The sequence below is a fragment of the Fistularia commersonii genome, chromosome 20, assembly GCF_037954325.1.
Source record: "Fistularia commersonii isolate RoL2024-O1a breed Wild chromosome 20, RoL_Fcom_v1.0, whole genome shotgun sequence".
NCBI lineage: Eukaryota > Metazoa > Chordata > Actinopteri > Syngnathiformes > Fistulariidae > Fistularia > Fistularia commersonii.
Genome location: NC_141303.1, coordinates 4,055,290 through 4,074,444, shown reverse-complemented (window position 1 = coordinate 4,074,444; position 19,155 = coordinate 4,055,290). Strand labels below are relative to the sequence as shown.

The 19,155-nt window shown below is 39.8% G+C and overlaps 2 protein-coding genes across 2 annotated transcripts; one reads left to right on the top strand and one right to left on the bottom strand.

The window, feature by feature from the left end:
* Window positions 1–4,674: 4,674 nt before the first annotated feature.
* rhov (ras homolog family member V) lies at window positions 4,675–8,135 on the bottom strand. The gene is made up of 3 exons (XM_086167233.1): window positions 7,818–8,135; window positions 7,368–7,426; window positions 4,675–6,735 (listed from the first exon to the last, which is right to left on the bottom strand). Exons 1-3 carry the CDS (start codon window positions 8,020–8,022, stop codon window positions 6,289–6,291), a joined length of 711 nt encoding a protein of 236 aa, XP_086023359.1. The 5' UTR covers window positions 8,023–8,135; the 3' UTR covers window positions 4,675–6,288.
* Window positions 8,136–11,148: 3,013 nt separating this feature from the next.
* Window positions 11,149–19,044, top strand: vps18 (VPS18 core subunit of CORVET and HOPS complexes). The gene is made up of 9 exons (XM_086166907.1): window positions 11,149–11,583; window positions 11,691–11,832; window positions 12,026–12,117; window positions 13,294–13,544; window positions 14,263–14,616; window positions 14,919–16,181; window positions 16,976–17,185; window positions 17,354–17,590; window positions 18,262–19,044. The coding sequence occupies exons 1-9, from the start codon at window positions 11,481–11,483 to the stop codon at window positions 18,556–18,558; spliced, it is 2,949 nt and encodes a 982-aa protein (XP_086023033.1). The 5' UTR covers window positions 11,149–11,480; the 3' UTR covers window positions 18,559–19,044.
* Window positions 19,045–19,155: the final 111 nt, after the last annotated feature.

Here is a 19,155-nt window from a genome sequence, read left to right as displayed (position 1 = left end):
AGCCACGGGTGTTAAAGTCAAAGTGATGAAAAGGTTGATCGTGCTGATACCTAGAAAATCACATCTTGCAAAGAAATAAAAGCAAAATAAAAAGATATTTATTATGTCCTGTACATTTAAGATAAACTTTATTGATCCCACAGTGGAAAAATCCTTTTAATCACAGACATTTATAATGTTAAAAAAATTTAAACTTAAAATAAATATGAATATAAATACAGAAGATAGCAAGGCAACCACAAATAAATAGACAGCAGCACTAACAACATCACGGATAATAATGGACAACATAAAGGAACAGTAAGGGTGAAAAATACACAACCGGAACTAAACGACAATATAAATAGAGTGACAATAGCAATAATAAATAAGAAAAAATAGGCAGGTTGTGTGTGGGCTCGGACCTACAAGGATAAAAAAAGACAGCAGAGTTAGGGCTTGAAGTGAATGTGTGAGATTGTGAGATTTACACCGTTTAGTAAACAGGCTTCTTCCTCTTCCATTTGCAACGCTGTAAATAACATTCAGGTTTCAAGTAGCCCCTGCACATACCTGCTATCAATAAACTTGGGACTGGTAGAAGGTTGTTTTCTTTTTTCTGTACATAGTTTACAGAAACAAAGATGCACTGTGCACGCCGGGGCAGTGCTGAGCCTCTTTGCCGCACAGCAGAAGGTGCCCGACATGTCAAACAGCATGCAATATGTTAACTGATGACTTGAAATTGTGTGATTTAGAGAGCGGCTTGTCGTTTGTCCACACGAGTGATGATCCAGAGACCGGTCCAGGAGGTGCATGACTGAGGTGCATGACTGTTAGCTAGAACTGGTTTCAATATTCGCGTTATCCTGTGTGCAGGACGAGCGGTACGGACAACCCCTGAGTAAAGGGGTCGTGTGAAACTGTTTGGAAATTGTCTTACACTTTCAAGCAAAATTTCCATTAAACCTCAAAAACAAGTTGTGTTATCGAGGTAATTTCTGCAGGTGAAAGTGCATTCTAGACCTACACATTCATACTACAGAACTATTATTTTTTAAATTCACTTTATAAATAAAAACACCATGGGGTATATTTACAGCACAATTACTTTCCTTCTCATACTTAGGTGTGCTTTACGAATAACACTTATATGCATTTACTAAAAAGTCAATTTTTCACATGCTGCGTTTTCATTTGTTTTTGTTTGTCATAAACAAAAACAACGTGCATATTCGGTCATTCCTGTAAACTCGAAGTTTTCACCGTGCCACCTAATACCAAACACACCTGTCAAAAAATTTGCGAGTGAAAAGAAGTATACAACAGTGAAAACAAAAGTCACAACAGAGGCTCTTTTTTTTTGGCCGCGTGAAACAGGCTTTCTAAGCTGTTGACTTTTCTCCGAAGCATAACTGCTCCGTTTGGTTGATCGAGAAACCGGCGAGCTTTGTGCTCAGCCAGGCAGACCTGTCTGAGCACCTGCTGATTCCCAGGCCTCCTTGCCAAACTTGGACTACATTGAAACCCGGAGAGAGCGAAACTGGCCCAGGGCCAGCGGAAGAGCTCGACGATTATTCCCGACACAATCGCTACGAGCAGGGGATCCTGGGAGGAGAGCTTTCCCTCGGTGTGAAGAAAAATAGATGACTAAACATGAGAGGAGAAAAAAAGGGACGGTTAACTGCTTTAACTCTGAGAACCTAAAACCTGTCAAACATGACCTGCACAATATTGCTTAACAAGTGACTGCACATGTAGTTCCTATATGTTTGTGTGTGTGTGTTGCATCATGGGCGGGTTTTTAGCCGACGCTGCAAAGCAGAGGTGTTTTTCAGGGACAGAGGAAAAATGCGTTTTAGTGGAAGAGTCTCATAAATAAGATGTGACATCAAGGTTCTTTCTCAAAACCGAACCTCATGGCTGGTCTTGACCCTTCGCTGCAGCCTTTCAAGATGTTAATAGCCATTGCACTGCTGAACCTCAATTGCCCCCACTCTAAACTCAAACCAGGACATCCCTCGCGTAAACAGACACAAACATGCACGCACACAAGGTTTAGGGTCAGCCGGGAAAGACCTTCTGACTGACAGTAGTTCAATCTTAAAAATCGTGTCTTGGCTCTTCTTGAGCAACATAAAATAAAAAAAACTCAACCCAAATGATAATTTTTGGACAAAAATATTTTTTTTTGTTTAAATTAAGGCTCAGTGAATAATGTGTTCTAAAAAACTTGAAAAAAATGACATGGATGATTATTTTAAGAGGGCAACTATATCTATGTCTTTAACATATCTACTTCTATTTATGTTTGAATACAACACTTGACGTATTTTCGCTTAGTATTAAATCAAGTACTAAATCATTACCTTCTGGGAGCATTGTTAAAAATTGCAAGGATTAATTCTCACATAACCTGTGACAACTGAAGAGATTTCTCTTTTAACTATGAATCCATTTTAGTAGCAGCCTAACTATAAATATGTAAAAACATGTAATTGATGATAGCAGAGGCTGCAACCCAATGGAAAAGACTAAAAAAGATAAATAAATAAAGTTGTGCGTGAGCATTTTGTGGCAGTTGTGCCCAATTGGGAAAGTATTATCTATCAACCTGTGTCTACTGATACAGAGTTTCACATTACTCTTACTCATATTATTTACCAAATGTATCATACTGATTTCCCTTGAAGCCTAGATTAGTCAACGGCCGCATCCAAAAAACTGGAACTTCTATCACTTCCACGTCTGGTGGACGAGTCAAACCTTGCAATAACAGTTTTTACAACCATGAATAAATCATTTTCACACTTTATTTTTTTGGCTACTTTCTCAGCCAATGAAGAACTCAGAGTGGCATAAATGTATGTCAACATCTGCTGCATCACCACATCGTAAACATTCCCATTCCTGCTTTCAGTTTATTCAATACCCTCAAACCTCACAACAACAAGATGCTACTCTAATCTAATGGTTTTATGTCTCCGTATGAATGATTGAAGGTTAAGTGCTATATATTATTAATGAACAAATGAATGTGTAGAAATAAGGGTTTGTGCAGAGAATGCTAGTTAAACCAACACTGACTTTGCAAAATAAAATTTTCACATAATGAGCTGCAATTTCCATCTTGAATTCAACACAAGGCAGCTTATACTGGTGAGAAATGCATCTCATTTATGTATTTATTTAGTTCTCAATCCCTCTGTAGACCAAAAGCTTTTCACCTCTCATGTTGGTTTCTTTGCAAGTGAATGGATACGAAGTAGCCGTCGTTGTTCCGCAAGTTTTATCTTTTTATCATAATTCGCATTTTTTTTTCTGGCTAAAAATTAAGCATATCGCTGTGTTGATATCAACTCATTAAATGCTAATTTTAGCAGTGGCCAACAGAATTATATGTAACCTTTGGCTAACCCACGTTGCTCCTGGCTTGGCTCCGCTATGTTAGAATGAAACACTTTAGGATTTGAAATCTTGCAAGATTCAATGATACTGATGCAACAGTAGCTTGAAATCATCACCTGGCACACGATGGTTGTTTTGACAAGCGACAGCACAGTATTGTTCTCACAAAGTTGAAATAAATGCAATGTTTACATCCTCTCCAATTCACTACAAACCATGACTAAAACTGCTCATACTATTGAGCATGTAAAGATGCAGAATTGCCATGACCATACGAACTGAACATCGAGGTAATAGTAACAGCCGGTTTGTCAATTCAGCATTTCCGCCAACTCAAATCCAGAAAACCAATAAACCTATTGGTCTTGCGGTCGGAAAATTCACAATCAGGACCAACTGGTCTTGAAATAAAAGGTCTTTATGGGTAAGTACCCTCTCTCTATAACCCCTCCACAGGAGACGTATGATGTTGCGCCTTACCCTACTGATAGCAGTCGTTCAAACAGAACCTTGACACATAATGACGTGATGGATGGCGCACACTGACTAATGGCAAACATGTTGCTGATGTATTGTTGTGAGCCTGCTTTTTATCCTCTCACTCATCTGTGACTCATCCATCCTGTTCAGAATAAATGCACTGTGGAGCTGTCAGATCTGGAGGGGTGTTATAACCCCTCGCTGCTCTGTCTTTATGTCTCCCTGTCATGTTCACCTGGCCTGCTCAACCAAGAATCCCATGTTCATGTTCAAAATTACACATCGCAAACTCAATCCACATTTCTGAAAAAACTCTTCACACCACTTTATTTTACATTTCATAAACAACTTGCGTATTCCATCGCTGGGATGAAGCTTCTCTTTTCAACTTTTCTACCGTGCATTCTCAGTAAAAGCGGATTCTCCCAGTGAATGCCACTCAGCCACCACTTTAGACTTTTGGAAATGACACAGTCAGACACAGCAATCAGTCACAGCATGGCACTGCCAAAGCACATCAGCGGTCATGTGGATTGCATTAGAATTGGTCGGCCTAAGGCAACTGGAGGCTAGAGGTTAATTATCATATGCTTAGAACCCGAGATGTTTCAGGAAAGGTATCCATTGTGGCCTCAGAGATTATTCAGGCTCCCTGCAGAGACCAGTTCTTCTCACTTCAGTGTTTCTAGTGACTCTTTTCATCAACTCTTCCCTGAATGTAAAGTAGCCCCGGCTATCAGATGGTTGTGAAATTCACAGTCATAACATCGCAATCATGGCGCACTAAAAATATATATAACACAGGGGTTATAATATTCTCTTCATTTATTTGCATCATCACTTTGACATGTAAGAAATAGAAAATCCGTGATACATTTTCCTGTATATGGTACATTAATGCATTAAAACCCACGTGGTATATAATATATCAAACAATATCTCTGTTTTTAAAAAAAACAGAATGGCAAATCTACTCGACGAACTTCCACGAGAAGCATATTAGTTCAGGTTTTGGTTACTCGACATGGGCTAGTATATCCACGAAATAAAATCAGACTGGAGTGCAAATAAAATAATCATCATTGAGGGGGGAAAATAAAAAGATAATAAAATAATTCCCACACAACACCATCTCCCTCCCTACAAACCCAGCCACAAGAGACACTGGGAATGTATTGAGCGTTTAAACAAAGAACCGTATAAAAGTCCTAGTAGTTGTCTGGTGGCGGCAGGAGACACTGCAGGGTATTAGCCATGGCTCCTAGGGTGCCTGCATTTACAGATGCAGATTGATGAGAGGCAGGGACAAAGAGTCAAAGGTTTACCGCTTCCCCGCAACCCTTTCACCTCAAACAAGAGAATTTGTCTCTGAGCTAATTGGTTGGTCGAGACAAAGGAGAATATATTTATTTCAAATTTTTCTTGCAAGTAGCTGCCTTTTCTACAACAGTAGAAAAGCGGATTTTTGTTTAGCGGCTGAAGACGCTGTGGAAAGACGCGACTGACCAGGCAGTAGAACAATCACACACTTATGGGGCACCTTGCACTGTGACATGAACTTGCAGCCGTTGCGTATTAATAGTATCCACGCAACTCGAATACAACAGAAAAGACCCACGCCCATCTGCTCACACACACACACACGGATCGGTTACTCTCCGTTTCCCCCCAGCTTATATTGGAGGAGCAGCGGGCTGAGTGCCACGCCATGCAAATTCAAATCATTTACATGGAGGCCTGTCTTTCTTCCGCATTGGATTCAGAGTGTTGACGTGAAATGTCGTCTTGCACTTAATCGAGTCTTAATCGCACTTCTCCACACTAGCTTAGTGGTGACTGAAATAGTCTATCGGGTTTTACAGATCCAACATTTGTTTGAACTGTTTAGCATAAATGACAGCTGTCCTGAGACTGTCTGACCAGACATTCCTGAGATTGTCCAAGAATCCCTTTTGCTCTCTCTCCATTGATCCCCGTGCACATCGAGGCAACTACCAACGAATCCTTTACCTCCTCTGAATTACAGTATTTCCCCAAAGCTCAAGGTATTGTCAACACCAAACAAAAATGCAACTTTCTTTTCCAAAAATGTAAACAAACCAGTAAAGTAATTATATCTGATGAGCCCATATTGCAGAATTTTGACTTTTGTATCTGGAAACATGGCTCAAATTGATTAGACAATAACCAAAACAGTTAATATTTAACTAATCGTAGTGTTAAGAACTTTACAAATAATCCATAAATTGTTAAACCCCCCCCCCCCTTGGATTGTTGACAGCTTGGGAATATAAGAAACCAAACATTCAGAGGGGTAGGAAACTAAATTACTAGAAATGGGAACAGTCAAATTCAGCAAAACATAGGGTTTATTTTGAAATAAATAATAAGAGTTTTGTCCACAACCCATGGGGTTGACACTCAGATGAAGCAGAAGAACTTCTTCCAACTACATCTGGAGAAAGCCTTAGTGCGCCTGTCGGACGACCTCCTCTTCTTGACCTTGCGTGCTTTGTTCTTGATGGCTGCAAAAATGGCGGCGTCGAACGCCTCCTTCAAGTTCTTTTGCGTGAGCGAGGAACACTCAATGTAGTCTGTAGCCCTGATCTTCTCCGCCATGCTCCGAGCCCGAGAGCTTGGGATGGGCTTCACATTGGATTGGTCAAGGTTGATGAGAATGTTCACGTCCAATAAGAGGTCCGACTGAGTCCCGACGAGTACTATGGGTGAAGACGGGTTGCACGCCCGGATCTCTGGAACCCACTTCTTGGTGATATTGTGAAATGAATTGGGGTTGACCATGCTGAAGCACAGGAGGAAAACGTCTGTATGGTAATATGACAGCGACCGGAATTCGTCAAACTCTTCCTGAGAAAGAAATGGAAAAAAAAAAAGGGAGAAAAACATTAGTTTCAACCAAACTAGGAGTGGAAAAAAAGGGAGTTTCTGGGTAAAATGCCTGATTATCCATTATGATCTGGCATGAGATTCTTGGACTGGCTGGAATTAGCGATATGACAGGATTTTAACTCTAATATTCATCTTTCATAACATGTTACAAACCATAAAACTTATTTTCTGTAAAAAAATAAATAAGGGAAAGAAGAATCACAGAATTCAGATGACAGATGTTATTTGGTAGCCATATTTGCTGCAAGTATGGGAAATCACATCCCAGATACTGTACACGGATTGTAATTGTTTTATTTTTTTGGCTAATTTGGGGCAAATTCTCAATGACTTTCACTTAACCAGTCATAATTTCTTAACATAATCCCACGCATTTTCCAAAGTAACATAGTCATGCGCGACATAAACACCTGAAACTGAGATTTGTTTTCCCCATGATTTCCCCAAGATTTTATTTTATGAGTTACAGTATTAAAAACAAATCCTTGTTGTAACATCGGACTCATAGACAAGGTCCTTCATTGGCTATCAGAAACGAAAGCTATCTGCCAATATTTTATCATTGCAAGGGGAAGATAAAGTAAACTTACTTGTCCAGCTGTGTCCAGAAGCTGAACTTTGACCGGTGCTCCATCTACTTGGACCTGTCCTGTTTAATGTCACACACAAATAAATCAGTTCCACTTTTGCCTATCAAATTCAATGATATTTCAAGATGTTTGAAACTGTAAATTAAAAAAAAAAAAAAAAAGAACATTGTAATCTGTCCACCCCTGTAAACATGTTAACATACACCTTCATTTTCTGCTCAATGTATATGGTATGTGTTGCTTAGTTGAGTTGTTGTTCTTTAAGTTGTTGTGTTTTTTTTGTTGCTCTGCTGGCTTCAAAACAAATTCCCCCTCACGGGATGATAAAGTTTATAAAGTATTACTTTGGCCTAACTTGTGTAAGAAAAGAAAAGTCCTTTTCAGATTATTCTCGAGACTCGTACAGGGTAAAAAAAAAGTCACAATTCCATAAAGTGTGTATCCACTAACCGGAAAAGACGTCGAAACCCGTCTGTTTGTACTCCGCTGGGTATCCGTTGGATGTGTAGCTGACGATCATGCTGGTCTTCCCGACGGCTCCGTCCCCGACCAGCATGCAGCTGATGAGTCCGGGCTGCAGCTCGTCCTCCCGGGTCAGCCCGCAAGCGGACGGGACGCGGGATTCGTGGTAGAAGTAATCCATGTGAGGTGGCATGTCTGGCCGCGCATGAAGCGGTTCTGATCGCGGATTCCCCACTGACTTTGACACCTCGGAGGAGAAGGGACGAGCGGGGATTCGGATGAGCCGTCACTCCCTTTCGCCGGGCGGCGGTGGGCTGGGCATCTTTAAGGCGCGGCTTCGCTCCGCAAGGGTTGGGATTTTGCATAGACGCGCCCACCGAGATCCGAGCGGCGGTGACGCGAAGTCCGACTCTTTTCAAAGATTCGATTCTTTCGAACCGACTCTTCATTTAGCACAACCCAAAGCATTACATTACATTGCATTTGGCAGACGCTTTTATCCAAAGCGACTTACAATAGAGGACATAGGGACTGCAAATACACTTGCAAATACACGATGCACAGGAAATATACAAAACAGTAAGCTTGGGTTAGTGAGTTTTTTTTGTTTTTTTTTGACAAAGACATACACAAACGTACGCACACACACACACACACACACACACACACTGCATAGCCTAACTTGCTGCCTAACCTGATCTGGGGCATCAGCGCAGTAAAAAGTCCTGAAAGAGAACAGTTTTTACCTGTTTCTTGAAGGTTGAGATAGATGATGCTAGTCTTGTTGCTTCCGGTAGTTTGTTCCACCACTGAGGTAGTAGAACTGAGAACAGTTTTGCCTGAGATCGCTTAGAGCGAGCAAAAGGTACTGCTAGTAGGTGGCAAAGCAGTGGTAAGCAAGGGCATAGTGTTGTTTGTATGCCCCACATACTCAAGTATAAGGCCTAATATACTGATAAATATTATGAGAAAGGAAAAAATGTTTAATGAAGCGAGTCACGGATGTCTGGGTTTATGTTGATGCTCATTTCTGTGTGATTTTGGGGTTGCCGGGAATTTTGTTGGTGTGGTTTGGGGTGCAAGGAATCCTGTTTGTTTTTTTTCAACCTGGAATTGAGCAGGAATTATGTGGCTTGGCTGTGGCCAACAACAGCTATTGCTTATTAAACAGGCGTTTTACTGTCAACCAGGTGTTTTCCAGGGAAAACGCCAGGGAGACGGTAAAACGTCTATTTATTGAGCAATAGCTGTTGTACAAGACAGTGGTGAGACCAGCGATGCTGTATGGCAGACCAGGGCATTTTACAGCCCGCGGGCCACATCTGGCCCGTTTTGCTTTTTTATCCGACAAAGTCTTTTCTTTTAATATTCTAATAAATATTTTTAATCAATATTGAATTTAGAAACTCCTTTCTTTTTCCTTGTGTATAATTTTGTATGGATGATTATATACAAAATAATGTTGGTACATTTATATGATCATCAACAATTTGAAAGTTGGAATAAAATGCAAATAAAGGTAAATATTTAGATTTCAATATTCATTTTGTTCAATTTCCATAATACCTATTTGGCCCATGTATAATAATTGAAAAAGAAATGTGGCCCGTCAGCCAAAATAATTGCCCACCCCTGCTGTAAGGCCTACAAACAGTTACAATGACAAAAAGACCGGAGGCACAGCTACAGGTTGCAGAGATGAAGATGATAGGGTCCTTTTCGGGAGTGACCACGATGGATATGATCAAGAATAAGTCTATAAGAGGAACAGCACATGTTAGATGTTTTGGAAGGTCATAAGGTCAGACAAGCCAGACTGAGATGGTTCGGCCATGTACAGAGGGGGGATAGTGAATATACTGGTAGACGGATGCTGGATTTTGAGCTGCCAGGCAGGAGGTCTCAAGGAAGACCAAAGAGAAGATTTATAGATGTAGTGAGAGAGCATATGAAGATAGTTGGTGAGAGAGAGGAGGAAACAGAGAATAGGGTAAGATGGAGGAGGTTGATTCACTGTGGCGACACCTGAAGGGAAAAGCCGAAAGAAGAGGAAGAAGAAGAAGAAGAAGAAGAAGAAGAAGAAGCTGTTGTTGGCCACAGCTACACCACACAAGCATGCAATACAACTGACTATTCCTGCTCAATTCCAGGTAAAAAAAGCAGAATTCATTGCACCCCAAACCACACCCACCAAATTCCCTGCAATCCCAAAATCACACAGAAAACAAGCATCAACATAAACCCCACCATTTGTGACTTGCTACAATATAAAGAGATGAATCATTGAATTGTGTGCAATCATTTCCTCAGTGCAATAACCCATAAAATCCCAAAACACCAACACACTGTTACAAAACACCAGCCTGAGCGCCAGAGATGGCAAGTTCGGCTTGACTCAAAGATCCGGCTCTTTTTGAATGGCTCTGTTTTCTCTGAGCCCACTCTTCATTTAGCATCATCAAAAACCTTCTATTTGGGCCTAATGTTACAATTCTGAATAGTTTGGGTTTTGATAAGGCATTATTCATTTATTTTTTTCTTTGAAATAAATGCAATCATTATTTTTTAAACAGTTTACTCGAACTATTAAATGAACAACCGAACACGGTACCACAACAATCAAAGGAAACGTATTGCAATAAATAAAGTCTTTAGTGCAGGTCGGCATCGACTCGGAGGTGCTGATTTGGATTTTTCTCTCTGAACTTTTGGTTCTGTTTTCGAGTAAATTGGCCGTTGCTGAAGATTCGGTTCACTTCTCATTCTCTACAAAGAATCGGCTCTTAGCGCCCGATCGTTTGTGAAAAGCACATCACGACTGAGCTCTGATGGACGGAGATGTCCCGAGATGTCCATAACTCATGAATAATCAGACCACTGTCACAGAGAGCTCGATAAAGTGGAAATTGTTTACATGTGATGTGTGGGTACAAAATTTAGTGTTGTTTTTGAAAATAAAGCTCAAAATCGTTTTGTCTACCACCTAAAGTCTTGATTTATCACCAATTAGTTGCTTTGAAGGACGTGTCGAGTTTACTGGATAATGCATTATTTAGATCAGATTCATAGTCTCATGTGGTCTTCATGCATAGTAAATTTTCATATGAATAGACCTCTGGATTAAATTAAAGAAAAGCTCCCTGTGAGGTACACCCACATCTGTTAAAAAAATGTCAGCACAAAAAATTCTGAAATATATTTATAAATATGCCGATGTTTAATAGAAAATCATCAGAATTTGTTACATCTTTGTGTTTTGATATGACCGACGGCCACAATCCCAGTCTAAATTTGAACAAACAGCGACCCCCAGCGGCAGGGAGGGGTACTACAAGAAATTGATCACATGATAATATCACCTGATTGCGCAGTTTCATCCTGTTTCGAGCTCGGCGCTCCTATGCTAACGTTCATACGACAAATATGAATGGCATATTATCATTGTTTTCATTCATTTACGCTTGATTTCATAGGCTTATATGTTTATCAGGATAAGCTCTATTTGAAAAGCGGAAGTACTGTGGTGAGTCCTGAAAGGATAGGAGCTGGCTTAGCTAGTAGCCATGTCGTGTTAGAATTGACTCTTCGCTAGGGTTTTTTTTCTAGAAAGAATACATTTACGGGCATAAAATCGAGGTCAGTTTTTTTACAATGGCTTCAATTCTTGATGAATACGAGGACTCCCAAAACACGAGGCAAAGTGTACAGCAGCACGGCCGCCTGTCATCTACCAATATCGGGTTAACGCATTCAGGTAAGGTGGGGTTTGCTTAACGCAAACGATGCTAATATCGATTGGATTTTGCAACCAGTACTATTTTTTTCTTCTTCTTACAAGTACAAACTTATCTCTTTACATAGGCTTCGTGAACGTGAGACTTGAAGAAGAAAAACCCATTTTCAACAAGCAACGAATCGATTTTACACCCCCTGAGAAGATAAACCACCTAGCCGTCTGCAACAATCAGCTATGCATGAGCCTGGGAAAGGACACCCTGCTAAGGCAAACAATTCTATCATAAACACTCATAAACGTCGTTAATTGTCTCCAACATTTTGATTGGATTACTTGTGTTTATTGACCATCATTCACGATGATTAGTACTCATCTGTTAGTGATTGAAGCTTATTGTGACCTCTTAAAAGAGTTGTTGAAGAAGATACAAAGTGCTGACAAAATACTTCTGTTCTATCAGGATCGATCTGGCCAAGGCTGATCAACCCAATCAGATTGAAATGGGAAGGAAAGATGACAGCAAAGTCCACAAACTGTTCCTAGATCCCACAGGTGAGAACAGCTATAACGTTTTAAAAGCATTTTAATAAGATATTCCCCATGCTGTGGTTTATTGAGAAGCTCTCATAGGTTTGACCTTTTCTCTTTTATTGCTATTAATGAAGAAGTCTGTGAAGGGATTTCACTGAGGAAGAGTTGCTTGCCATTTTTGACATCATAGTTCCAAAAGAAGAGCCTAGTGGCTCATGTACATCTTTGCTGTGTCACAGCTTGGAATGTCAGTTTTTATACACACTGATATTATATAGAAATAGATATGCAATTATGCATATTCTGATATGCATGGTGGTGCAGTGGTTAGCCTTGCTGCATCAGCAAGGACATTTGTGGTTCATATCGAATGGAGACTGAGGTCTCCCTGTACAGTTTGCAGGTTGTGCTTACATGGGTTCTGTCCCCTTTGTCTAGCTCTCTCTCACACTCAGCAATGAGAGTAATTGTATGTGGTCCTGTAATCAACAGCTCCACCTCTTACGGGATAAGCAGAATAGATAATAAATTAATTAATATACAACTAACAACACTGATCTTTTGGGTACATTCTTGCTTGTTTTGAGGTGACTTACTTATTACTTTTTAGGTAAGATCTTGCATATTTTAGATAATTTCTAATATTGCAAATACTTTGAGGTGAATTTGCCAAAAAAACATACTAGAAAAATGTGTGTGTGGTTCTTGACAGTAATGTTTTGTGTAACAAATTTTATCATGAATGAAGACTGTACAATGCAGCACTTTGATATACTGTATATTGATATACAGTGTAGCCCATTTCAACTCTTAATAACCATATTCCTTTTGTCAAATGACTTATGGGGTGGTGTAACATAAAAGGACCAATAAAAAAATTACAAATAAAAATCAGACCTCACTGTCCAAGCAGAAGTTTGGGATTCAGAGTTTAGTATGTCATTTATCTGATTTGTGACGAGATCATGAATCATTTTGTGTAGTAGGAGGGCCTATATGTGAAATATAAAGCTATGTTCTACCTACAATGTAATTCAATTAAACCATAAATGACTCAAAAGTTGCAGCACCAACACCACTAATCCTTAATGCCCACCCTGAAAGAACTGCAACATGTACATTTTTTTTCCATATCTTTGCCATTGTTAGAACCTATTAAACAGAGTGGCTTTAACTCTGTTTATTTTTCCATTTCAGGCTCCCATCTGTTGATTTGTATGAGTTCCAGTGAATGTCTATACCTGAACAGAAACACACAGAAGGTGCGCAGCCTGTCTCGATGGAGAGGACATCTCATTGAGAGCGTGGGTTGGAACAAACTACTCGGCAACGAGACCAACACTGGACCGATCCTGGTGGGCACCAATCAAGGCATCATCTTTGAAGCTGAGATTTCTGCAACAGAGGGAAGTCTGTTCAACACCAATCCAGACCAATTCTTCAGACAGGTTAGATATTTAAGATATTTATTAGGTGTCTGGTCGCAGCAGTGTATCTCTATGAAATACCTAAATCAAAACCTTCAACCATCCATCTATCCTTTATCTCAATTCAAATTCAAAAAACAGTTTCTACCATGGGGGCAATTTTGAGGCAGGTAGAGCAGGCAGGACAGGACAGGACAGCAAGCAGCACAACTGTAACGCAAGGAGAAAGAAAAATGGTGGTGAAAATAATGCTTATCCTACACTAAGGGTTGCTGGAGGATGCCAAGCCTTTCCCAGCATCCATCAAAAAGAATAAAAGTACAAGACCGATAATGTTTATAATATAAATAATCATTGTATAGAGATGCATTTCTAGACTATAAATATTTCAAAAATGTGATCAGGAGGCATTCACGTATGATCACCATTAATGGAAGCACTATCACTGAAGCACCTGCTTCGAATAATGTTCATTGTTTGGTTATGCCAGCTGTTATTCTGTTGTAATCATTAACATTTCATAGACCGTCATGAGTAGTGTGGAAAAACAACATTCTCAAGGTATAACTACAATTACTTATACATTCTACAATCTTATCAAAGCAATCAATTCAGTTGATTTTAAGTCACCATCATCTTGTCAACTAGTCATCTGGAGTTGTCTTTTGTTTTTCGTTTTAACCCTTTTTCGTAATACTCTCTCCAAAAATAGATGCTGACGTTTTCTCTTTTGTGTCAGGTCCATGCGCTCGAGGAGGATGGGAAACCGGCACCGGTCTGCTGTATTGAGGTAGAGCGAGGCCTGGAAAACAAGTTCTTCATCATTGCTACCACACGCAAGCGTCTGTTCCAGTTTGTGGGCAAGGTACCTGAAGGGTCTGAGCAGCAAGGGTTCAGCTCCATCTTCAGCCAGAACCAAGACCTGCTCCCCAGTTTCCAAGAGTTTCCAGCCAACATGGGCTACAGTGAGATCACCTTCTATACCTCAAAGCTTCGCAGCTCCCCCAAGGCATTTGCTTGGATGATGGGTAATGGAGTTCTGTATGGGCAGCTGGATTATGTCAGACTGGATTCCCTGCTAAGTGACGTCCAGGTAATTTTCTACACCTGTGAGAATTTTTAAAAATATGTCAAATTTATTTATAACTTATTGACGCTGTAGATTTAAAAAGCCAGACATGTACTATCTGTCATTTCTTTAAACTCTCACATGTATGAAGCAAAAATAGATTCAAACTGAAATCATGTTCAGTTAGCTTATTTGTGTTGATATGATAGTTAACAAGGTAATATGATTTATCAGTTTTAAACAAATCTCAGTGTTTATTTCTAACCAAAGTCACTTTCCTTTCCATCGTTTTTAACATGAACTCTTCTGTTGCATTAATCAAACAGGTATGGGAGTACAGCCCGGACATTGACCTGAGCCTTAACAAGCCCATCTCCGTTGTGCTGACACAGTTCCACTTCTTGCTCTTGCTTTGTGACAGAGTGAAGGCCATCTGCACTCTGAATGGACAGGTGGTATACGAGGATGTGTTCCCAGATAAATTTGGCCCCCTCAAGAAGATGATTAAAGACCCTGTGGGCGGGCTGGTCTGGATCTACACTGAGCGTGCAGTCTTTCGATACCATATCCAGCGTGAAGCTAGGGACGTCTGGCAGATGTACATGAGCATGAATAAGTTTGATCTGGCCAAGGAATACTGTCGTGACCGGCCTGAGTGTATGGACATGGTGCTGGCCAAGGAAGCCGAGCATTGCTTCCAGAACAAGCGGTACCTTGAGAGTGCCAAGTGTTACGCTTTGACACAAAACTACTTTGAGGAGATCGCACTCAAGTTCATTGAAGCCAAACAAGAGGATGCTTTGAAGGAGTTCTTACTGAAGAAACTTAATAATTTGAAAATGAGCGAGAGAACTCAGATCACCTTGCTTGTGACCTGGCTGGCCGAGCTTTACCTGAATCGCCTTGGCCAACTGGAAAGTGACGGTAACAATATAATATTCAAGGAAACCCGTGAAGAATTCCGCAACTTTCTCAACACCTCTAAGCACAAGGAATGCTTGTTCAACAATCGAAGCACCATATATGACCTGCTTGCTAGCCATGGTAATGTGGACGACATGGTCTACTTCTCAGTTGTCATGCAAGACTATGAAAGAGTCATATCTCACTACTGTCAGCATGATGACTACACTGCTGCTTTAGAGGTGCTCTCCAAGCATTGTGATGAAAAACTCTTTTATAAGTTCTCTCCCGTGCTCATGCAGCACATTCCCAAGAGAGTAGTAGATGCCTGGATTCAGATGGGCAAGCGACTGGATCCAAAGAAGCTCATCCCGGCTCTGATGAACTACAGCCAGATGGGCAGCACGCAGCAGATCAACGAAACCATCCGCTACATGGAGTTCTGTGTGTATGAGTTGACTGTGACAGAGGAGGCAATCCATAACTATCTGCTGTCTCTCTATGCAAAGTACAAGCCGGACTCTCTACTGTGGTATCTAGAGCAGGCGGGTACACATGCTTCAGAGATCCACTATGACTTGAAGTATGCCCTCAGGCTGTGTGCAGAACATGGCTACCTCCGGGCCTGTGTGCTGGTTTACAGGATTATGGAACTGTACGAGGAGGCAGTAGATCTTGCTTTACAAGTGAGATACTTTTTTTTTATTCACATTGTGAGCTTTGATATGTTTGGCTCTTAAGGTTCTCCATCACGCAGGTTGTGGGACTCACTGAAACAAAAATTATAATAGCAATGGGATTCCTTCACTTTTTGAAGTTTCACCTCTCTTCAAAGAGACTTCTGTAGTTCTGATCCAAAGAAGCCTCTTTGACGAGAGGCGAAACATCCTCAAGAAATGAATCATTTTTCAGTGAAAGCAGTATGAACCAACATTCGCCTGCAACACATAGGCAGTTGACTGAACATAATATTAATATAGTAGCTGTTCTGCTGGGTGACCCAGGGGTTTCTAACTTTGTCAAGTATTGTGCGACGCATCAAAATCAAAAAAAAGGACTTAAAATGGCAAGCACATGGAAGGTCTCCAGTGTGATTCTGCAGAATAAATTATACGTACTTTAGATTTTACGGTACCTAGAAATAAAATTAAAAAGTCAATTTAATAGTTTCAGTTCTGATGTAAGTTACATGTTCATTTCATGTAAAAAAGATGAGACATATCAAGGCAAACAAGACAGTAGTAATAGTTGCAATTAATTTTCATTTGACACAAAATGTAATCAATTATTTTTTTTTTTATTAATCTAAGTCATAAAAACAGAAGTCATTAATTTGTTCTGTTTGTATCCTCATCTAAATTTGAAAAATACACTACTTGAAGTGTGTATCTGTGCTAGTATTATATTTTGAATAATACAATGTGGGGTGATTTATTCTAAAATCTGTTTGTAATTAACTTTAGAGACTTATTTTCCGTAGGTTGATGTAGACTTGGCCAAGTCGTGTGCGGACTTACCTGAGGATGATGAGGAACTGAGGAAAAAACTCTGGCTGAAGATTGCTCGACATGTAGTGCAAGAAGAGAAAGACGTTAAGAAAGCCATGAATTGTCTTTCTAGCTGCAACCTCCTCAAGATTGAGGACATTCTGCCATTCTTCCCTGACTTTGTCACCATTGACCACTTCAAGGTTTTTCACAATATTTAATTATCAATAAGATAATCGGATGGTCTTATGATCTCGTATTGATTTCTATTTGCAATGGCACAGCAGATTGAGAAAAAAAAAACAACATGTTTTTTGTATGCAAAAATTTTGTATGCAATAACTCATTTAATCTTTGTCATCTGTTTTTAGGAGGCCATCTGCAACTCCCTTGAGGAGTACAACAAGCACATTGAGGAGCTAAAGCAGGAAATGGAGGAGGCCACAGAAAGCGCTAAACGCATCAGAGAAGACATTCAGGAAATGAGGAACAAATATGGTGTGGTGGATTCCCAGGACAAGTGTGCTGCCTGCGACTTTCCTCTGCTTAACAGAGCCTTCTATCTTTTCCTATGTGGACACATGTTCCATTATGACTGTCTAATGCAGGTAACTGCAAAATTGTTTTTTTTTTTTTTTTTGTGCATACATCTCAAAGTAACCAGACTTAAATGTTGTATTGTGCAACTGCAGAACACCCCGAGTAAAAGTTGGCTGGGCAATATTTTTATTTCTATTATTGTCTGTATCTGATATTGTGTGCTTTATTTATATCTAACAATCTGATTTTACTATCACATGAAGACATGTCAGTGGATTTTATTTGCAAACATTTGCCATATTGTCCTTTTTTCACCTCTTTCCAATTTGTCCTTTTGGTGAATAATTTATAACATATCAAATAACAATCAATTATTCACCAAAAAAATCAGCTAGCAAATTGTTCTAAGACTAAGTAATAAGTTATGCTTAAGTCACAGTGAAGTTTCCTTGCAGTGGAATGAAAGCACAAATTCTCTTTGGTTGGAACAGACTTAAGTTCCTTTTTTGTAATGTGTATATAAAATGGGATTGTCTTTACATAAGCTGATATCGTAATATTTCTTGATGTACAAAAAGGGATTATTGACCTTTTTTTTTCTTGGTCAATGCATCAAGGTTTCTATTATGCCCAGCAATACCAGCGTCTTTTTAAAATTCAATCAAATGGGACAATTTCAAGGATTTCTTTGCCAATAAGTCTGCCGATAATTATATTAACCCTGAGTTTTATCTTGCAGGAAGTGATCCCTCACCTGTCAGTCTATAAGCAGAATCGACTGGAGGAGCTGCAGAAAAAGCTGGCAGCATCTACACAGTCATCTAAGTCTCGCCACCGCCCAGCCCTCAAGGATGATGGAGATACTTCCAGCCTGGGAAAAGGCAATGCAGGCACGAGCCGTGAGCAGATTAAATCCGATATTGATGACATAATAGCATCTGAATGCGTATACTGTGGGGAACTAATGATTAAGTCCATAGACAAGCCTTTCATAGATCCACAGAAATTTGAGGAGGAGAAATCGAGCTGGCTATGATGCAGCTTTCCTCTCACTATGGGAGACCTAAGCCCAAAAATCCGTCTTACTGCCTGAATTAATGGATCTGGGCTCCTACCTGATTACTGATGGTTGTACCCGTATGACAACTAGTTTTATGAAGGGCCTGGAAAACAGATTTTATATTCTAGCACTTTGAATGGCAGCATCCAGTGAAATAATGAACATGAATTGTGAGCAATTAAACAGAATGAAAGTGACAGTGTTTACTGTGCATACATGTGCCTGGACTTCTGACTATTATTTTTCAAAATCCTGAATTAAAAATGCACTTTCGATCTGTTTTTTTGTTAATGGTCTAAAACCATGTCCCATGTCCACTAAAGGTCTGTGTTAGTCTAACAGTTAAATTAGATAAGATAGTCAATTGGTAAATTTAATCATTGCTTCTGTTCTATCTTGATGTGTTGTGTAAAAGCTTGTCACTGTGGTTGCTTCAACTGTAATAAATATTTTACAGAGAAATTAATTGTGTATTTTATTATGTGTGTGTGTGTGATTTGGTTGATCTTATTGCATATTTACTTCACAACACTACGATCCTTTTAAGTGCACAAGATCATGCTTCTTGAGCAC